This window comes from Mauremys reevesii, linkage group 1 (genome assembly GCF_016161935.1).
Source record: "Mauremys reevesii isolate NIE-2019 linkage group 1, ASM1616193v1, whole genome shotgun sequence".
Taxonomy (NCBI): Eukaryota; Metazoa; Chordata; order Testudines; family Geoemydidae; genus Mauremys; species Mauremys reevesii.
The window spans coordinates 251,588,017-251,610,222 of record NC_052623.1 but is presented as its reverse complement, the minus strand read 5'-3'; the positions used below and the strand labels follow the sequence as shown (position 1 = coordinate 251,610,222).

At 51.6% G+C, this 22,206-nt stretch overlaps 1 protein-coding gene across 2 annotated transcripts in view; it reads left to right on the top strand.

Annotated features, from left to right (window-relative positions):
* B4GALNT3 (beta-1,4-N-acetyl-galactosaminyltransferase 3) overlaps positions 1-22,206 on the top strand; it is a 108,271-nt gene that overhangs the window by 62,383 nt on the left and 23,682 nt on the right. For both annotated transcript variants that reach the window (XM_039520530.1, XM_039520531.1), the window contains exons 2-3: positions 2,871-2,974; positions 9,840-9,917. In XM_039520530.1, coding sequence (XP_039376464.1) covers positions 2,871-2,974; positions 9,840-9,917 — 182 coding nt within the window. The remainder of the gene's footprint in view (positions 1-2,870; positions 2,975-9,839; positions 9,918-22,206) is intronic.

The window sequence follows — 22,206 nt, the reverse complement described above, 5'->3', positions numbered from 1 at the left end:
TTCGCCTTCCTCTGCAACATGGGGCACGGGTCACTTGCTGGAGGATTCTCTGCAGCTTGAGGTCTTTAAACCACGATTTGAGGACTTCAGTAGCTCAGACATAGGTTAGGGGTTTGTTACAGGAGTGGGTGGGTGAGATTCTGTGGCCTGCATTGGGCAGGAGGTCAGACTAGATGATCATAATGGTCCCTTCTGACCATAAAGTCTATGAGTCTATGATTCCTTTTCATAAAGAGGACAGGGGCCCCAGCCAGGGATGTGGACTGCTCAAGGAAACTCTTCTCCAGATTCTCAGATTCTGTAATCCTTAAGGGCAGCTGATTCGTGTTTCCAACATGGAATGCATTCAGCTGAACAGAATCTTGGCTCCAGGCTCTAAGTCAATCAGGCAGATGTTTTCCCCGTGAGAAAGTAGTGTCTCCATTTTGTTTTTCGAATACGTCTGAAAAGTTGGTATTTTGCGGAGAGTGACGGTTGACCCTAGTAGCAAGTAGGCCTGCTGTGTTGCCCAAACATCCCTCCGTGTTGCTGAAGCTCGGGCAAGGCATCCAACTGGAGGTTCTGGAGTCTCAAGCTTGGAAGTCAGGAGGCAGATGTCCTGGCAAAACTTAGAATTAAATGTAATGGTTTGCTGACACCAGGAGATATATGGGTCACATTTCTCTAGCTAGGAGATTCTGAATATCAAAGGGAACTGTGGGGACCAGATCAGGCTAAATTGGAGAAGCTCATAGTGCTCCCTAACCATCACCTCCAAAACTATAGTTTTCTGACTGATGAGGCTGGAGGTGAGCAGTGATCCATCAACTGTCTCAACTAAATCAGGGGCATCTTAGGTTGTTTGGATAGGCTGAGTACATGAGCCAAGATAGTGTCCATTAAGTTATCACCCTCACAGATGGCCCTGACTGACACTGGGGCCAAAGTATCTGTCCAGAGTCCCGAAGCCAGAGTCATAACTGGAGTTGTAGGTGCAGGTACACTTTCAATATGTTGGGCCAGGCAGCCAGAATGGGTTGCTGGAGGGGACTTAGGGGAGTTTTCTTGATGTTGCTCAGGCTTGACCCCCTTACCAAGGCTGGGCATGGTTGTTTACTGGAACCACATAGTTCAGGGACATAGCGAGAGAGACGAACACCATGGGGTCATTGCCACGACAGTAGAAGCACAAGTACTCTCACCATTGGTCCAGCCAGGTCCATACCCTGTCCACCTATGTGGGCTTGGGTGGGGGGCCTTTGCCAGGGTTGTGGGCAGTGCCTGGATGCAGGGTGGAATCCCTTTCCTTTCGAGATGCCATTCCCTAAGTCTGGTGTCGATTTGGAGGCCCAGCTTAATAAATGAATCTGCATCAGTGGGAGGCTCCACGCAGGCAAGCTCATCTTTTATTTCTTTGCTGAGAGCAAGACAGAATTGGTGTGGCTGGGCCGCCTCATTCCAAGCCCTATCTGCCGCCAGGAATCAGAAGCAGGCGGCATCTGTTGCAGCTGACCCCAAGGCCTGATGGAGTCTCTGTAGGGCTGCCTCTGCAGTGTGAGCTTGGTGTGGGTCATTGAAGATTGTCATAATGGCCCTCAGGAAGGTGTAGGCCTCTAGCAGAGGGGTAGGGGTAGGCATAGGTGCTCTAGCAGAGCAGTCACCCTGTCCAGACCCTCACCTATTAGAAAATCATGACTAGTCCCACCTTTGCCTGGTCCATCTGGTAGGCATTGGGCCATGGCAGGAAATGGAGCCCCCAAATTTGCTAAGGGTCCCATTGTAGAGCTCTGGTAACAGTACTGTGGGGCTGTGGGAGATGTTCCCACCTGTGGCCCTGTGATCTGTTCTTGCAGGGTGCATTTTTCTGCCTGAAGCTGGTCCACTGTGACGTGTAAGGCTTGGTTTTCCACCTGTAGGTGAGCGGTCTGCTCCTGCAGGCTCAGTGGCCCCTGTGGCACAATACCCATAGGTGCTGGAACTAGAGATGCTGCTGCACCCCCTGGTTTGAAGTGGTTTCCATCATATAGAAGGTTTACAGTTTGGTTCAATGGCTCTCAGCACCCCCACTATACACATTGTTCCAGCGCCCCTGGCCGTACCTGTGAGTTCCATACCCCTTTCAGGTAAGATGAGTCTAGGAGGAAACGGAAGTGGTCTGAGCAAACTGTAATGCCTGGTGGCTGAGGCAGGATTGGGAACAGTCTGGAGCAGTACTCAAGTATGTGCCAATGGTCAGGTAGCCAGCAGGTCAATTCATATCAGAAGCAATCTGGGGCAACAGTCAGAGTTTTCTCAGGCATCAGTAGCCAGACGATCCAACCCAAGGGGCTGGTTCATTGGATTGGGGAGGCGAGGTCAGGCAAAGCAGCAAGGTAGGGTCAGGTGAGGCAGCAGGGCAAGGGGGTCTAGGGAACAACCGGCAGGCAATGGTCCTCTTGCTGTTGGGGCCTTTATATAGCCTAGGTATCTAATGAGAGTGCAGCCTGTCCATCCAATCAGGGGCCTGTGGTATGGCTGCTGTGGGCCTGTAAGCCTTGAGCACTAAAGCTGTTGGTTAGGGCACTGGTTCAATGTATCGCGATGGTTCAGTGGCTAAGGAAGCCACCTAAGGAGCTGGAAGGCCTGGCTTCAATAGCGGGGTCCTGGTAGACTTAATTTGTTAACTTTTTGTGCAGCACTTTGAGCACCTTGAATGAAAGGTGCTGGACAATAACAGAACAGGAGTTGTGTCACTGACCGGCCAAGCTGAATATTTCCGGGGGAAGAGGGAGGTTTAGGCTCCCATTACTGTAAAACCCCAGAAGGAGAGGATGCAACCTGAAGTCATCACTGTTGTTTCTTCTTTTTCTTTGAGGTGGGTTTTGACATCTCTTTTCCCCTCCTCTTTGCAGGATATGGGAGCTGGAGGGAACTGGCTAAAGCCCTGGCAAACAGGAACATCCCTGCTGTAGACCCAAACCTTCAGTTTTACTATCCTCAGAAGCCAGTACACCAGGTAAGGAGGCTCGGGGGTCGTCTTAAACATTCAGGGGAAAATTCTCCCTCTAGATCTGCATGGCAGATCCCAACTCCTTCATGCACAGAACGAGAGCAGGCCATGGACCAAATTCTGATCTCATTTACACCAATGTAAATACAGAACAACTCCACTGCAGTCAATGGAGTTATGTTGGATTTACATCAATACAATGGAGGGATGACTAAGAATGAGGAGATGAAATTAAGAAAAGGAGAACTTAGGCTAAAAGCTAGTGTCGTGTGGGGTCCTGCGTGTTCGAGCAGGGCCTCCCCCATTGGCCCAGTGCCGGGTTGGTACACCCCACCACACAAGTGTCGGGTGTCCCTGTGAGATCAGGCAATTGCAGTAAGGAGGGCTCAGGACCCCTGGTGGGGCTGAGCAAACAATCAGTCTGCAGCCCCTGGGTGGGGCAGAGCCAGCAAACACTAACCATGCCTAGTGGCAGGGGTGGGTGTGGGAGGTAGGGGAACCTTGGCCTACCCTACTCTACCGGGTTCTGATCCAGGGCCCTATAGAGTTGGGAAATTCCCCATTAAGGGTTTAAGCATCAGCTTCTATTACATTCCTTGGGTCACTTCCTCAGCAAGGTGCATTTCGGGCATCTCCTCGGCTGGCAGTGGCTCAGCATCCCAATCAGTTTCTGCGGTCAGCTGGTCATGCTCAGCATAGTCCAGGTCCATGGTTCCTACCGCTTGGAAAGTTGCAGGAGCCTGCAGCACACACCCTTCCTCCTCCTCAGCCAGCCCAGACTGAGCTGGCCTGCCTCCCTTTATCTGTCCCTTCCACCTGGAGCATGCACAGCAGGGGCGACGGGGTGTGGTCTCCTGTGCCCACAGTGATTGGTCAGGCACTGCAGGGTTGGTACACCCCCATCGCTGCTAGGGAAAAGCTTGTAATGAATGGTGAGATGTATCCCACAAAGGAATAGTCTTCCAAAGGAAGTGTTAGAGATTGATCAAAGCACTGAAGAATAAACAGATGTTAATTAATTTACAGCTCTGTAGAGGTGCAGGACTCACCCCTGCAGCGCCTCCTGCTGGTCGTCTCAGGGAATTAGCTCTTTCAGCCTTCGGAGCACCCTCTGCAGGCGGCTATCCCATTTGTCGCTGGCCCCGTGCCCCTCCCAGACCCCGGTGCCCCTTTACCCTGCAGCTGCCCCCTGGCAACACCCCCACCAGTCTGTATGGGTCTCCCCTCTCTGGGGAACCCCCAGCCCTCTATTCCCCACCTTGCCTCAGTCTGGGCTACTGCCAGTCATCACCAAGCCCCCGCTCCCTGGGGCAGACTGCAGTGTAAAAGCCACTCATCATAGGCAAGGGGGTTCGGACCTGCTGCCTTCCTCTGCCTCCCAGTACCTCTATAGGCCTTGGACCAGGCCCTGCAGCCTGGGGAGTTGCCAGCCTGGAGCTCCCCGGCTCTGCTGGTTCTCCCCAGCCCTGCTTCACTCCCAGTACCCTTCCTGCTGGCAGCCAGGCCCTGCTCTCTCCCAGCCTGGAGGGAGAGAGAGAATTCTCTTGGGCCTCTGGCTCACAGACTTTTTATACAGGCCAGCTGTGGCCCGATTTGGGGCATGGCCCAGCTGCGGCCACTTCCCCACTCAGCCCAGCTTTTTCCTTGCCCCAGCCCTCTGCCAGGGCTGTTTTAAGCCCTTCTGGGCAGGAGCAGGGGACCACCCCGCTACAAGCTCAAAGTTTGTGAAGGGGACAAAGGGAGTTATTAGGGTGACTTGGGTCCCTCAGCTGACATGAGTGAGAGTAGAGACTACATAACTAGCCTGCACTAATCTAGAAATATTATTGGAGAGAAGCAGACCATGGTGTTGGAAATCAACACACTCAAACTTCTATATTTTGGTCACATTAGGCATAGAGATGGAAATAACCTTGAGAAAGTTATTATGGAAGGAATGGTGGAGGGTCATCGTAGTACGGCATGATCAGCAAGGAGATGGATGGATGATGTGCGGCAGATCACTGTAAGGTCAGCTGCTGAGTGCTCGAAGTTAGTGATGGATCGTGAAGGCTTTTCAAAATTTGTTATGATGTCACTGATATTGAGACATGAAAAAATAGATTTAATTAGCTTATGCCTTGTCTACACTACACAGTTTTGTTGGCAAAAGGCAGCTTTTGGCAGCAAAAGAGTGAAAGTGTACACGCTGCAATGCCACTTTTGGCAACAAAATTCTTTAGGTTTGGCAACAAAATAAAACCACCTCAACGAGGTACATAAGGCTTTTTGTGCAAAAGTTTTGTCGACAAAGCGCCAGTGATTTTATCGCTTTAATTGGCCTCCAGAAGGTGTCCCACAATGCCCATCTTGACCACTCTGGTCACCAGTTCCAATTCTGCTGCCCTGCAGCCAGGTAAACAACCATCTGCCCCTTGCCCTTTAAAGCCCCGGGAATTTTGCTTTGTTTGCTCGGCGTGGAGAGCTCACATCGCACCTTCCCAGCTGACCATGACGGTTCCACACAGCAGACACTCTCCCGCTTGGACCACTGGAGAGCTGCTGGATCTGATCAGTATATGGGGAGAGGACACGGTGCAGTCCCAGCTGCACTCCAGCCGTAGGAATTTCAATACTTATGGGCAGATTTCTTGAGGCTTGTGCGAAAAGATCTATGATCAGGACATGGTGCAGTGCAGAGCAAAGATCAAGGAGCTGAGGCAGGCGTACCAGAAGGCAAGGGAGGCAAACTGTCACTCCAGTGTGCACCAAGGACCTGCCATTTCTATAAGGAGCTGGATGCTATCCTCGGTGGCGACCCCACCTCCAGTGCCAAGAGCCCCATGGATACTTCAGTGATCCCAGAGCTGGCGGAAAGTGGGCCTAGCCCAAAGGACGAAGTCATTGAAGAAGAGGCGGAATTAGACAATGATGTGGAGCCCACTGCGGGGTTGCCCGGTGGTGTGTCCGGTCAGGAGCTGTTCTCCACTCTGGAGGTGTCTAGCCAGTCTTGGCAGTCGCACTCCAGTGAGCAAGAAGCAAGAGAGGAGACGCCTGGTAAGTGGCTTTGCTTTGTGAAGTGCAGAGGTGGGTTGAGGGCATAAAAATGTACAAGGCTGGCTGTGTTTCTGTGTGCTGGACATTTCCTTGAGCAGCTAAGAAGTACAGTGGAACAGGGTATTGATGCACACTGAGATTTCACAGGAATCCTCCAGAGAGATCTCTAGTTAGGTTTCCTGGAGGTACCCAGCAATCCTCTGCCAAAGGTTCCTTGGCAGAGCTGCTTTGTTCCTTCCCCCACTGAAGGAAACTTTGCCATGCCATTCTGCAATCACTTGCACAGGGACCAAAGCGGCACACAGATGAGCAGAATAGGGACTGGGTCGGAAGCCGCAACTGTGCACTAAATGCACCCTTGCTTCCTTGCATACCCTCAGGAGTGAGATATCTGGTACAATGACCCCTGCCTGTGGAAAAGGGTGGGAAAATTTAGAATATTGTCCTAGGCAACTGCCTATTAACCCTTTCATATTGCTTTTCTCCCCATGTAGAATGCCTTCTGTCGCAGGGTAAACTCACCAAGCTTGGGGTGTTCACCAACATGTGTGCTTGTCAAGGGTCAGTGAGAAAGTGATTGGTATGTTGTTAGAGGTGTATTTTACTGTACTGTTTCCATGCTGTGCATGTACTTAACAATCATGCTTCTGTGTATTATTCCTTGTGCTTCTGCAGATGTGGCCTCCAGAGGCACCCCGTACACACCAGCAAAGCGCCTCCACCAGTTAAGTAAATGCCCGAGATGGAGCAAGGGGGACATTCTGAGAGCTGCTGCAATACTCAGATGCAGAAAAGAGGGAACGCATGGAGTGGAGGGAAGTCAAAAGGCAGGACCGAAGAAAAAAATTAGGCCTTGTTAAGGACACTACTAAGAGGATGATTAAAGTTGTGGAGGAGCAAACTAAGATGCTGAAGTCCCTCATAACACTATAGACTGAGCAGATGCATGCCTACCCTCCCCTTCAGCACATTCAGAACTCTTTCCCATGTCTTCCCCAAACTCCACCTGAGCATTCCTTTCTGCTTTCCTGGACTTCTCGCTTTCCTGTTCGTTCCACCCCATGGACACTTTTTCAAATGATAGCTGGACTTATGCACAGCTCTGAAAGTCAGCCCTTCCTTGGTACCTCCTTTCCCAACAAACATGTGTGTGGTGGTGGTAGTGGTGGTTTCTGTGCAATAAAAGCAAAGTTTTTGAATGATAAGTAATCTTTATTTGTTTCCTGAAAAATATGATAGCAGGCAGCAGCAAGACATACACAAGCAGTTTAATCATTTGTTAACTGGAATCCTAGGCCACAAAAATCACAAATACTTCCTAGGAAAACTCAATTTAATTAAGCATTGCATTCCCAAGTATAGTAATATACATTACTGGTTCTCATTTTCAGAGTGTTGCCTCAAAGCCTCCCTGATTCCAATTGCTCCCCCCCCCACCCCTTGTGCCCCTCTAATAGCCCTGGTATGTGGCTGCTCAAATTCAGCCTCAACAGTGCACCCCTGAGCAAACTTTTCACCCTTACCTTCACAAATATTGTGCAACATACAGCACAGGGCTGTGACACATGGGAATATTATCCTCACTGAGATCTAACCTGCCGTAAAGGCATTGCCAGTGCGCCTTTAATCTGCCAAATGCACATTCCATGGTCATCCTGCATCTACTCAGCCTGTTGGTGAACCGCTCCTTACTGCTGTCTAGGTTTCCCATGTAAGGTTTCATGAGCCATGGCATTAACAGGTATGCTGGGTCTTCCAGGATCACTATGGGCATTTCAACATTCCCCACTTTAATCTTCTGGTCTGGAAAAAAAGTCCTCACTTGCAGCTTTCTGTACAGACCAATGTTCCTGAAGATACGTCGTCATGCACCTTTCCGGACCCACACCTACCCTTGATGTCAGTGAAACGCCTGTGGTGATCCACAAGTGCCTGCATCACCATGGAGAAGTACCCATTCCTATTGATGTACTCCATTGTAAAGTGGTCCAGTGCCAAAATTGGAATATGTGTGCCATCTGTTGCCCCTCCGTAGTTAGGGAAACCCATTTCTGAAAAGCCATCCACTATGTCACACACATTGCCAAGAGTCACAGTCCTTCGTAGCAGGATGTGATTAATAGACTTGCACACTTGCTTTAACTCATCCCCAATGATTGACTTCCTGACTCCAAACTGATTTGTGACTGACTGGTAGCAGTCTGGAGTCACCAGATTCCACATGCAATCACCACGTGCTTCTCCACTGAGAGGGCAGCTCTCATTTTGGTGTCCTTGCGCCACAGAGCTGGGGTGAGCTCTGCACACAGTTCCAGGAGGATAGCCACAGCTTGTCATCCCAGACCTGCATGACAATACAATCCCACCATGTGCAACTGTTCCATGAATGCCAAAAGTAATCTAATGTTGCTCCTATCCATGTCAGACAGCACATCAGGCAACTGTGAATCCTGTTGAGTTAGGAACTTCACAATAAACTGCACTTCCATCCGTGATGTGTTAATGACAGAAGAGCATTGGAGCGCAGTGCAGGATCCATCCATTCACACAGAGATGGTGGGACGAACAGCAAACAAGGGCCGCTGAAAAATGCCACAGACCAAAGACAGAAGCACCTGGAATGCTTGGAAGGAAAGTAATGCATCATGGGATGTTGAGCCTAGACCCATGATGTGCTGCAATCCACTTCACCTTTCCACAAGACCTAGCAGTAGAAGGTGTCGAGCTGAACTTGTGGAATAGCTATCAACAGTGCACAGCTCTCAGTGTCGATGTTAGTGCCCCAAGTGTGGGCACACTCTGCAGACAGCGGGAGTGAAGTGTGAACATGCAGTACCGATTTTCTTACAGCGCTTTTTGATGGTCAACAAAACTTTTGCCGACAAAACTCTGTAGTGTAGACAAACCCTTAGTCATCAGTCCCAAAGGCAGAGAGTGCTTATGTTTCACTACACCTGTGACTGGTCAGGAATTTTTTGACAATGTTTTTTCCATTGGGAAAATGCTGATTTGTCAAAACCAAAACTGTTTCATGGGGAAAAAATCAGTTTTGATGAATTTCTCACTTTGACAAGTTTTGGGAGGGGAAAAAATGCAATATTGTATAAAAAAAATCCCTTTTTGGTGCAGGGGGGCTTTCAAAACAGGGGTGGCTCTAGATATTTCACCGCTCCAAGCATGGCGTCATGCCACGGGGGGCGCTCTGCCACTCGCCGGTCCCGCGGCTCCGGTGGACCTCCCACAGGCGTGCCTGCGGAGGGTCCGCTGGTCCCGCAGCTTCTGGGGCCTTGGCATGCTGGGGCCTGGAGCCACCCCTGTTTCAAAATGACTGTTTAGAAATTTAAGCTAATTATAGTAAAAACAAACAAAATTTAAAAGGTCAAAATCAAAATGAAATGTTCAGCTGACCCACACCAATATACCCCTCCCCTCCCCATGGTTGTTGAAATTGCAAATTTGCATAAACCAACTTTTCAATCTGATTCAGGATTGGAAAAATTCAGTCTTAAAAAATTCCCTGGGCTGCGAGGACATTTTCCCACCTTAAAGATGGGAGTTAAAGATGTGGCCTTTTAGAAGCTGCTGGGTACTTGCTGTTTGCTCATATGCAGGGGTCCTGGAACAATTTGTATAGTGGGGGTGCTGAGAGCCATTGAACCAAACTGTAAACGCTGTATATGATAGAAACCACTCAAGCCAGAGCGTGTCAGCACCTCCTGCCCCCCGAGTTCAGTACCCATGCTCACATGGACTTGTGAAAGCTTTTCAACCTTGTGTGTATGTGATCAGTCACTTATAAGATTGTTTATTTTTCTTTTATCTCCATGTCTCTTAGAACCAAGAGCAGCAAAGAGGTGCAAGGAATAGGTCTATTTATCCAGCCGGGGAAATCTCCGTCCCTTGGATCCCAGAGGTTGGTGTTTTCTGGAACCATTTCCTATTAGAGGATTGTAACTAGAGACCTCTGCTTCTCTGGGAGTCCAGTGTCTCCCACCCCTATCCTTGTTTAATGAAAGCTTTGGTTCTGCAGACCAAAGAAAAAATCTGGAAAGACAGGAATCCCTAGATTCCTGGAGATTTGGCTTCTGACCCAGCCACCAAGGCACCAGGAATCCACCTTCAGCCTCTGGAAAGCAGCCAAATTGCTTCCCCCTTAAAGGTGATGTTTATTCGGAGCTGAGAAATAGTACAAAGAATTCAACAGGCAAATACATGACTGTGGCATGTAAGTGCCTCACACTGCGCTATTGTTCTGGTACTTGCCTGTTATCCAATCCCTGTATCTTGTTCATAGAGGTCTCGTCACTTCACTGACCCTTCTGGTGAGCAGAGACCTTCTCAGGTGACCTTTAAGAACCTGAGTAAATATTTCCTTTGTTTTTTTAATGCCTCATTTACTCTTCCCTCCACTGTCCCCTTATTGTACTAATTCTCTTCAGATAATGGAGCAATGCAGCAAGTTGATAATGAGAGAAGCACCAACCACTGGGTGTTTTGCTAACTTAGCAAGTTCCAAAAGCTGAACCCCCCCCCCCCCCAACCACACACACACACACACACACACTCTCTCTCTCCTTGAAGCATCCAGTAGTGGCCACTGTCCGCTACAGAAAACCAGTCTAGAAGATGGATCATTACTATGTTCTGCTGTGCAGGCAACTGCTATGGTGACTGGTGACAGCTTGAGTCTGATGTAGTCCTTCCCCTGCATGGCATTGTCCCAGTAGTAGGTTGTGTGCCTGGCACTTTGCCCTGCCTCAGGGCTGCGTGTCTCATGAGCAGCTACTGTCGGAATGGCATCAGGATGTCACGGTTGGTATTGCTGCTATGCACAAGGTATATCTAACTTCTCTTCTCTCCTCTCCCACAGCATCAGTAATGGGCATTTGTGCCTCCCTGGCCAGCATAGGGTTTTGCTCGTTGACTCTAATTCCCAGCGATTGCTTAGAACAATGTGAAGCATGCTTGTCTCTGGTGACGGCTTTGGTGCCCATGTGATTTGTTTTAGGAAGACCCATTGCTCGGCATGTTTGCAGTAACAGAAGTGTGACTGTGGCATGTGCGTTGTACTCTGGAGAGGCAGGACACCACAAGCAGGGCAAGTGCCAACCATCATCGTGCCGGACATGAGACAATTTCACTCCCCTGTGCAGTGCTGTGCCAGGCAAAGCACAGAGCAAGGGCATAAACCTTCTCCTCCTGCAATGCTGCCAAATAGGAAACAAGTAGAGAGCCCCCAGCGATGCTGCACCATGCAAAGCAAAGGGAGAGAGCCTCTGCCTGGGTTAGGGCAGCACCCCACCAATGGCTGGTGAGGTCCTGGGACCAGGACATCCTGTGTCATTCTCTGTATGGCCCTCTGTAAAAACCATGCTCTGCTGTGTAGCAAGGCTGCTCTGATAGCGCTGTAGAGGAAGAGCAAGGTTTGGTTAGGGAGGGACACGATTATTGTTAATATTATTGTAGTAGTTCCTAGAGAGCCCCAATCATGGATTGGCCCCCATAGTGTAGGCACTGTACATGCACCTAACAAAGACAGTCCCTGCCCCAAAGGGCTTTCAGTCTCTAGGTATCTGTGATGGGCCAGGTGCCCCAGCGCCCCCTCGCGGCAGGGGCGGGGTGGGGCCTAGCACTGCACCACTCGCTTGTCTTTCGGTCCCTCCTAGCGGGGCGTATCGCGGCTTCACGGCCAGAGTCTCACGGACACCCCTCCTAAGTAGGTCGGGCCTAGCGGTGCGGGTCGGGCGCGTCTCCGCCGGGTCGCGCGCGGGGTGGCGGCCTCGCAGCCGCGCCCCGCGGAGCCCGGCGAGGGGCCGCCGCCGGGGCCACTCCCCCCCGGGGGGTGGGGGGTGGGGCCGCCCTGCGAGTCCGGCGCGCGCTCCGTTCGGCGCCGCCCGCCCGCGGCGCGGCGAAGCGGCCGGCGCGGCCGGGGGTGCGCCGGGGGGGGGGGGGCCTGGCGGCGCGGCCCTGAGCCGGCCGCCGGGGGGGGGGCCCCCGGCGAGGGTGGGGGGGTCGCCCGCCCGCCGGGGGAGGGTGGCGGGTGGGCCGGCGGCGGGAGTCCGCCCCCCCCGGGGCGGCGGCGGTGGGCCCGGGCGCGCGCGCCCGACAGCCCCCCTGGGGGCGGGGGGGGCGGCGGGCGGGTAGGGCGGGCCCCCCCCCCTCCTCTCCGGGGGGGGACCGGGTGGGGTGGGTAGGGGGGGGTCCCTCTCCTCTTCTCCCGCGGCCTCTCTCCCGATGCCGACCCCAGCGCAGGGCTCCGGCTCTTGCTCTCCGCCCCTTCACCCGGGCGCCGCTGCACGCCAGCCCGCTGCCGGTTTCGGTCGTCCTACCCTAAAGTCCCCCCCTCCCCCCCTCTCCGTCCGCCCGGTCGTCCGCGGCTGGCCGGCCCCCCCTCCCCGGTCCTCGGCCGCGTCTCTCGGCCTCCTGTCCCGGGTCTCTCCCCTGGCGCCTCCTCTCCTGGTCCTCCCTTCCTCTCGGCCAGCTCTCTCCCTGTCCCAGACCAGTCTGCCCCAGACAGGGTAGGCTTGCAGCCTTTATGCTTGCAGCCAAGGAAGGGTCAACTGAACTAGCCCAGCCCAGCATGTCCAGCAGTGGGGCTGGTGCCCCAGCAGTGCTGGTTAACCAGTATCTGACAAGACAAAACTGGTGGATACAATAATCAAATTGGAGGGTGGGCAATTCAGTTGTCCTCCCCCACACCCATAAGGTTCCTCCTGCTCTGCTCACCTAACTGTGAGGGCCTCTCTCACCAATTCCCAGTCCTTGTCTATATTTTCTGCCCTTGTGTTTGTCATGACACAGTCCCTGTACCCAAAGGGTCAAATCTAGCTACTCGTTACACCTGTGTAAATGTGTCACTGAAGTCATCTGAGTTACTCCAGTGTTACTGTTTACACTGTGCCTGGTATAACACAGCCACTGAGGGAACAGATAGGACTAGAGAGCTGCTTGCTTTACTGTTAAGCACCTGTTGACAGTTTTAGAGGCTTAACTCTGCACAAATTAATTACATGATATCTATGATCCTATTGTGTCCCCTCTACAACATCTATAAGAACATAATTGCAGCCTGATTCCTGTGCTGGGGGGAGGAAGGGGCCATTCCTACAGGTCATGAAGCCAGGCTTTGTTTGAACAGGTGATGTATATTGCTGACAAACTTGAATAATTAAAGGGGTTTGAGTAACCTTGCAGCAGTGCAGTGCAGAGGGGGAGGGATTTCCCCCCCCCCCCTTGCATTTCAGAAGACACTGCAGCAACATCCAGCTGCTCGCTCCTGAATGTCACCCAGTCAAGGGAGCTCATGGAGGCGAGAGGAGGGGCCAGGGCTGCTGTGAGAAGACAGAAGAGTCTTATAAACTCGTCTTACAGAATTTCTAATCGGCAGCACAATGTCTCCATTCTTCCCTGGCTCAGACCCTCTTTTTGTCCAGTTTATCTTCCCCAGGGCTGTGCATTCTTTGGATTGTAAGCAGCTCATTTGCCCCTGAAACACCAAGCCATCGAAGATTAAATTAGGCAAGGCCTTTCCTTCCCTCCTGCTCCAGTTACAATCTAGGGAGTCACCTCTCCAGGGTTGTAACCCTGCCCCTGTGTCCCTTTACCTTGCTTCTGGTTGTGTGTGTAGCAGTGCTTTATGTGAGTCTCTCATCTCTGCTCCCTTTTAGCCTTTCTTCCCCAGGCATTGTCACTTTAGACGGAAGTGTTATTTTGTGGTGAGCCCCTAGTGTGGTGCTTTCAGAATAGAGGAAGACAGGCCGCGAGGAGGAAATTTTGCTGTGTCTGAACCCGCCTCTTCCTTGAGGTAGTTTTTCCAGGTGGGGCTGGATGCTGATAACCTGAAACTCCTTGCTGGAATAAGTGGAAATATTTAAGCCTTAAAACCAGGGATTCAAATGTGCCAGTGCTAATTGAACACGTGAAACTGGGAGTGTCTTCTCCCCACCTTCCCTGCAAATGCTACTTTATAGTGATCACATACTGCCTGGATCCTCTCGCCTCCAGAGTTAGAGCCCCTTGCTTTCAGCCTGACGTCTAGTTTAGGGTGATAGTGGCCTGCGATAAACCATCCTCGCTGAACAATTTCCTTTTATCGCTGGTGCCAATTCTGCTAATACTATTGCAGGCAACTGCTGCGCCCACCCTCCTGTGCACTGTGAAAATGATCCGGCCATACCCCCTACAGTCATTTTGATTCTGGGGGGGATGTTTAGAGTGAGCACCTCCATAGGATGTGGTCATGGGCGGCAGGTTTGTATAATTTTTGGTGGTGCCCAAGTGGATCCATCCCATCAATAGGGGATGGATCCCCTACCTTATGCTTCAGGGGGACGTGGTGTCCAGGGTGGCCTGGGGGGTTAGCGGGGTGCCTGGCGCCGCTAGCAGTGAGCAACCCTGCTCCGCCCAGTCTCTTCCCACACCGCCCCCACTCCACCTCTTTCCCGAAGGCCCTGCCCCTGAGCAATGCCGGGAGCTGGCGAGGTTGAGCAGAGTGGGCTGGGGCCAGGTCACTCACTGCTGCCAGTGCCAGGCCCCCCGCTAACGCCCCAGGCTGCCCTGGACCCCATCACCCCCTGAAGCACAAGGTAGGGGTAGGCACCACCATGTTGTGCGACAAACACTTGACAAAATTACTGGACTTAGTGATGGACAATGCGGGCAGGTGGGTATTATGTCATTCAATCATTCAACCCATAAAATTGCACACATTTTGCCTCAGTGAAATTAAATATCCAGAGAATTACTGGGCCTGTGATGATGATGACCAGGGCTTGCTCACCTGTGGCTCCCCCTCCCTGTGCTGTGGAGGCACAGCCAGGCAGGTCTGCATCTGCAAGCAGGCACCCTGCCTCAGGTGCAGCTCCTATGGGCCCTGCTAGCCAATAGACTGGGAGCCTCCCGGCCAATGGAATGGGCTGGGCTGCGGGGTGGAAGGCAAAGGGGGAGATTGTAGGGAGCTTTGGAGAAGGGGAGGCAGTGGGGGAGGGGAGTGGTCTGGCACAAAGGGGAGGGCTCTCTGGAGAGGAGTGACAGGGGCACAGGGGTCATTGGGAGTCTCTCGAGGGGGCAGAGGGTTGTGTGGGTCTCTGTGGGGCAGGGGGCTGTGATGGGCGGAGCCAGCTGCAACCTGGGTCTGCTCTGCGGGGGGTGTTGCTATAGTCCCCTCAGGAAGCCCCCCCTGTCCTGTGTATTTTATGCCAGCCCCGGGGTGCCCATTGCTGCTCCTTTCCCCCGCCCACAGCTCCATCTGTCTGTCCCCACAACCCCCCCAGCTGTGTCCTTGTGTCTGTCTGTCCCCACCACCCCCGGCTGTGTGTATCTGTCCCACAACCCCCCCGGCTGTGTCTGTGTCTCTGTTTGTCCCCACAACCCCCCCGGCTGTGTCTGTGTCTCTGTTTGTCCCCACAACCCCCCCGGCTGTGTCCGTGTCTCTGTTTGCCCCCACAACCCCCCGGCTGTGTCCGTGTGTCTGGCTGCCCCACAACCCCGGCTGTGTCCCCCCGGCTGTGTCCGTGTCTCTGTTTGTCCCCACAACCCCCCCGGCTGTGTCTGTCTGTCCCCACAACCCCCCAGCTGTGTCCATGTGTCTGGCTGCCCCCATAGCTCACCAGCTGTGTCAGTCCGACAGGAACAGACCCTGCTGCTCGCTCTACCCAGGGCTGAGAGCCGCTGCCTGTGGTTCCCTCCCCCTCCCTGCTGTGGAGGCGCGGCCAGGCAGCTCTGGCACCGCCCCCTGCAGCTCCAATTGGCTGGGGTTCCCGGCCAATGGGCTGTGAGCCGAGTCAGTGCTGGGGCCTCTCCGGGGCTGGGGGGAGCTGCCCCTGAGGTGAGAGCGCCCCACATTGCCGACCCCCGGCGCGGGGACCCCCAAAGCACAGGACCTGGGGCCCCCAAATATTGGTGGAGCTGGGCCCACCTTCGGGAATATTGCTGGAGCATGGGCCCCACGGGCCCATATAACTCGCCGCCTATGGATGTGGTAAAAAGGAGGAGGGGTAGAGGCAGTGAGACAGGAAGGTGGTGGGGAGAGACGTGTGAGACAAATGGAGCTCTCTTAACTGGGAATCACATAAGATCTTGTTATGACAACCTCTCCTCATTGTGGCCCAGAGAGGATGCAGCTTCAGGGAGTGTTCCACACTTCACATCAGGAGGGGTCCTCTACTGGGTAGGAGACTCAGGGGTATGTGGGAAATAATCCTTAGCAGTATGGGGATTTTCTAAAGGTGAGAACAGGCTGGTAGTACAGCTGGGCAGGGGCATGGTCCAGTGGCTAGGGAACGGGACTGGAAGTCAGGACTCCTGGGTCCTATGCCTAGCTCTGTCAATGACTTGCTGTGTGGCCTTTAGGAAATCACTTAGGCCAAAGTTTTCCAAAGTTGCCACTGATGGTGAGAGCTTGTTACACCTAAGGCCTGATTCTCAGAAGCACTGAGTACCCACAGCCTCGCTGGAGTCAGTGGAAATGGAGGCTGCTCAGCATCGCTGACAACCAGGCCTGAGATGCCTCAACTCAGAACCCAAAATCAGAAGCCATGTCTTAAAATATGACTGTTGGCCTCTCTCTGCCTCAGTGTTCCCATATGTAAAATGGGAATGACTGTGATACTTGCCTGCCATTGTGATATGCAGTGACAAGTGCCAACGATGATTCCTTTATTCTGCCGACCCCAATGGCAGCCAAAGTAATTTCTCACCCACTTCCTAGAGGGAATGGTGACCTGAGCTGGAGAGGCTGGGAGAAAACAAGGGTTATACGGTTTCAGTCTGCAGCTGTGTGCTGATGACTCTTAGGGACCTAAAATTAAAGCCCAATTCCAGATTTCCCTCCTGCAGCAGCACCTTCAGCAACTGGCACTTGTCCGTTTGATAGCGTTCCTCTGCTCCACATCCAGGAGAAACATGGTCTGTGCAGCTCCTGTTGTTCCCCATAGGTAAAACTGGATTGCTCCAGTTCTGGTACCACTGAACTCTGCTGCTTTGGAAATGCCACTCTGAACCTGTGCACTGCTGTTCTAAGAATTACTGTTATTTGCCTTTATGTTTTCTTGTGGCCATGAGCCCAGCAAAGGGAGGCCAGTCCATCAGCTCCTAACAGCTGGGCCTACCAGAGGCTGCCCTCAGGTCACCTTGTAAAGCCCTGCTCTGCTGCCTTTGATCATAGTGACTTAGGGGCAGATTCTCATTTATATTAAGGGCCCTTTACACTGCCAAAGTGGTATGAATGGGTCCCAGTGTTACTAAGGCCTGGTCTATGCTGGGGGGAGGGTTCAAACTAAGGTACGCAAGTTCAGCTACGCAAATAGCGTAGCTGAACTCGAAGTACCTTAGTTTGAAGTACTTACCCGTCCTCACGGCGCGGGATCGAAGTCCGTGGCTCCCCCGTCGACTCCGCCACCGCCGTTCACGGTGGTGGAGTTCCGGAGTCGACGGGAGCACGTTCTAGATGAGACGCGATATATCGAACTCCGAGAAGTCGATCGCTACCCGCCGACCCGGGCGGGTAGTATGGACGTACCCTAAGAATATGTCCTATAGTATTTGCTGTGCCATATCAGGCCACTGGTCTTAGTCTCTCATGTTGCCTCCTGCAGTCCTGATCAAACAACTGCTCTGTCTAATCAAATATCCTGATTAACTCACTTTATTGTGACCTCTTCTCCTCCACCCCCATCTGTTCTTCTCCTCCACCTGTTGCTTCTTAAAATAACCTAGAATTAGGGCAGAGTCTGTCTTACTGTGTATAGAGGGGTTCTGATCCTTGACTGGTGTCTCTAGGCATTGCTACAGTCCTAATAATGACAATGCTGCAATGGATCAGACTGTTGCTTCAGCTATGGTGTCTCTCTGGAAGTGGCTGGCATCTGATGCTTTGAACGAAAGTAAAGGTCAACCTCACCCTGAAAAAAGAACAGGAGTACTTGTGGCACCTTAGAGACTAACATTTATTTCAGCATAAGCTTTTGTGGGCTACAGCCCACTTCTTCAGATGCATAGAATAGAACACACAGACAGGAGATATTTATACATACAGAGAACATGAAAAGGTGGAAGTACGCATACCAACAGGAAGAGTCTAATCAATTGAGATGAGCTATCATCAGCAGGAGAAAAACTTTTGAAGTGATAATTGAGATGACCTATAGAAGGTGTGAGGAGAACTTAATATAGGTTTAAACAGGGACTGGGAATGGTTGGGTCATTACACTAATTTAATCTATTTCCCTATGTTAAGTTCTCCTCACACCTTCTATGGGTCATCTCAATTATCACTTCAAAAGTTTTTTTTCTCCTGCTGATGATAGCTCATCTCAATTGATTAGACTCTTCCTGTTGGTATGCGTACTTCCACCTTTTCATGTTCTCTGTATGTATAAATATCTCCTGTCTGTGTGTTCCATTCTATGCATCCGAAGAAGTGGGCTGTAGCCCACGAAAGCTTATGCTGAAATAAATTTGTTAGTCTCTCAGGTGCCACAAGTACTCCTGTTCTTTTTGCGGATACAGACTAACACAGCTGCTACTCTGAAACTCACCCTGAAAGATGCACTTAATTGTTCAGTGGTATAGGTAGGGGTGAGGTAATTTCAGCAGTGATCAGTTTATGCCCTGGAGCATGAAATCCGAGTGCTCTTTACTTAACTTATAAGGTAGTTAAAATGGGGCTATTGGTCCTCCAGCCTCTTTAAATCCAGTATCTGACTTCCTTCAGAAGTGAATTGTACCATGACTGGCCTGCTTTGTGTCTCACCTACAATAACCTGAGCAAGTCTAGTCACTGTCTTGTGAGCTCTCCATACTTAAGTCCTGCTCTGGTGTCTCAGCTGCCACTGTTATGGCCCCTTTGAGGTCTTGGATCCAGAGAAGAGCCTACAGAGCTGTTATTACCCATGAAGTAAGGGTCTGTGGAGCAGTAAAGGAACAGCCCAGTCTCTCCACAGCCTGTGGGTGCTCTTCTGCAAGAGGCATTTTATACTGCAGTGTGCTTGCTGCACACAGTGCAGAGATATGTGTGTGATTCCCTCCCCAGCGAGTGAAGGAGAAGACAACATTACTTAGCAGTTAAAGTGGCACCCATTGTCAGAACCCATTGTGTTCTATTCCAGACGCTGCCACTGACTTGCCGTGGGACCATGAGCAAGTGACTTAAACTCTCTGGGCCTCAGCTTCCTTGTCTGTAAAATGGGATAACAATACTTACCTGCCTTGAGAAAGAGCGTTGAGCTTGTTGGGCCACAATCTGTATATAACTGTGTGGTATCATTGTCTGTTCACCTCAACCAGAGATCTATTCCATCTTTGCTACCTTTATAGTAGATGCTTTCTATCATAGTGCTCTGCTTATTCCCAAGTACCCAACAGTGAGATCCTTCCAAGGATTTTGAATCCTTCACCAGAGGAAACTCATTGCCCTGAACCCTCTTTATTGTTCCTCTCTGTAATTCTGAACAGTTCAATTAGCATCACCTTAAAGAATTAAACTTTTTTCTGTAGCCTTGCCTCTGATAGGCAGTACTGAGTTCATTGTGGGAAGGCAGCAGAGGAGGAAAGGAGGAGACAATGGGCTCATGGCTGAAGTATAGCTGGTTCTAATGCAAACCCTGAACCCAGGCAGAGCTAGTGGAGCTAGGGTGACCAGATGTCCCAATTTTATAGGGACAGTCCCGATTTTTGGGTCTCTTTTTTATATAGGCTCCTATTACACTCCCCCACCCCCCTCCCAATTTTTCACATTTGCTGTCTGGTCACCCTAAGTGGAGCACTCATCACAGGAGCATTTGTTGCTCAGCTAGAGAGGGTGGAGTGCTGATGAGAAACCAGGTAGGAGGAGCAGTGGATGTGAATAAAGTGTGTGTATTCTTGTGCGTAGAGATTATTTTTATGTACAGGACCACAGAGCACAGTTCACAAGGAGCGGTAGTGGGAGCACTGACTGTAAGCTGGTGGGCTCTCTCACTAGCTCAGGAAGGATTGATGCCAAGCCAGTCCATTTCACACCATTGCCACAGGGTACAATTTTATTGGTTAAACAGAAACTTGGTCAAAACATCAAAATAAAGTAGTGCCTCTGCCCAATACAGCTCCCAGGGGCTTTTCCCACACTTCTTCCAGCCCCCTTGTCTGACCCAAGGACCACCCTACCAGCTCCCTCCAGTTCACCTATTCAGCTGAGCTTTTGCTGGCCTTCATAAGGATCAGATGCTTTTCAAGCTATCCCCTGGCCCCAAGCCTCTCAGCCTCAGCTGTGAGGCAGCTGGTTAGTTTCCCCTTAGAAGAGCCAGTCACCCTGTGACATATCTTGCCTCAAGAGCCTTGCCGGGTCCCAGGATAAGTTCTACTCGCGATGCTCTCACCCAGAGTTCAGTCTCTACCTTTTCAGTCTCTATCTAAGGGGGAGGGATAGTTCAGTGGTTTGAGCACTGGCCTGCTAAACCCAGGGTTGTGAGCTCAATCCTTGAGGAGGCAACTTAGGGATCTGGGGCAAAAATTGGTCCTGCTAGTGAAGGCAGAGGGCTGGACTCAATGACCTTTCAAGGTCCCTTCTAGTTCTAGGAGATTGGTATATCTCCAATTATTACCTAAAGCAGCCAACTCAGCTTCCAGGGTCTCTAATGTCTCATCCTTTTCTGCCAGGCTCTGGCTCTGCAGGAGGATTTCAGTGCCCAGCTTCATCAGCTCCTCCTCCTGAAGCAAGCGTTGGTGCTGCTCACTGTTCTCTTCTTTTACTCCAAGGCAAACCAGCTCCTGCTCTCTTCATGGCTTGCATCCAAACCTTATCCCTGGAGGAGCATGTTTCTTCCAGCTCTTGCAAGCACTCTGCCATCTGAGTCGGTTGGCTGCTAAGTTGTGCAAAGACTTCAGCCCTATTCTTGTCAGCCACAGAAACCCTCTTCCCCCGATTTCTCATCTACTCCTAGATTGGTTTGCTCAGTAGCTGTCCGGACCACTGCCATCACTGTCATGTCTGCCCCACACACCACCTCCAAGTTTGTGCTGGCCTATAGATCCAGTCCTCTACATCCCCAGTCTGGGATAGGACCCCAGTCTCCTGCTTCGCTTCAGGTGCCTGGGGTTGACATGGTTCAGTTAACAACCTGTGCTGTTCTCCCCTGTTTACTCTCAGGCCTGAGGACTGTTTCTCTTGGTGCACAGACCCCGTTTTTCCCAGGGCCATCACCCACTTCTGAGATCCCAGTCCTCAAAAGGTAATGCCTTCACTACATGTTGTTATATCTTCACACATCCAAAGTAGATCTTGGGGTGACCCTTCCACTACTGTGACTCGATACACCTTGCTCACAGGCTAGGGGACAAGCTGTTAATAGGGGATCCCAGCCAACCCACTTGGGTGAAATAGCACCCCATTAGTGAGCACTCTTTTGATGTGCCCTGCTTTCCCTCATGAAAAATATACTACTGGTTTCCCTGCTACCTCAGGTTGTGGGAATGATTGGAGGCTGGTTGCTCATCCAGAACTCTATGGCTAGAGTTAACAAGGACATTCTCCCCTTCAGAGGTCTCCCCCGGTCAAGGCATCACCTCTTCTTGCCTTCCCAAGAAGACTCCTGGTCTGGCATGCTTTTCAGCTCCCTTCATCTCCACCCTCTGTTCACTGCCTCACTCATGGATGATGATCAGAAACACCTTGCCCAGCTTTGAGGTTTCCCACAGGTAGGATGTTACAGGGTGGTCCCCTGGGAATCTCTCTTGCCTTAGATACAAACCATGCTCAGGCCACCTTCATCACCACACTGTTTATTATAGTGTTCTGTCAGGCCACCGCCCGTAGTACTATTTACATATATACAAGTCCCAGTCAGCTCCTCTCTTCGAGGGGAACAGGGAGCAGCACTAGCAGCAACCAGCTCTGCCTTCCTTCAGGCTCTGCACCACCCCTTCCCAGGGCTTCTTTCCTCTCTATTGATCAGCTCCCAGCTGCAGGGATTGCTTCTCCCTTTCATTAGCCCTTTAGCTGTGGCCCTACTTGTTAGTTGGTCTTCCACTTAGATCCCAGTTAACCTGTACTGGTGGGGATTTGCGTGACAGGCTGTTGAGTCAGCTCCTGACTCAGAAGTCCGGTTACACAGGACCTGCCAAAATTGTTGCAAGCATGCCAGGTTCCTGATTCTGTCAATAGAACTCATCTCTGGACACACAACCAACAGGTAGGAAGGTCCTGCAACTGTTGTGCCGCTACATTC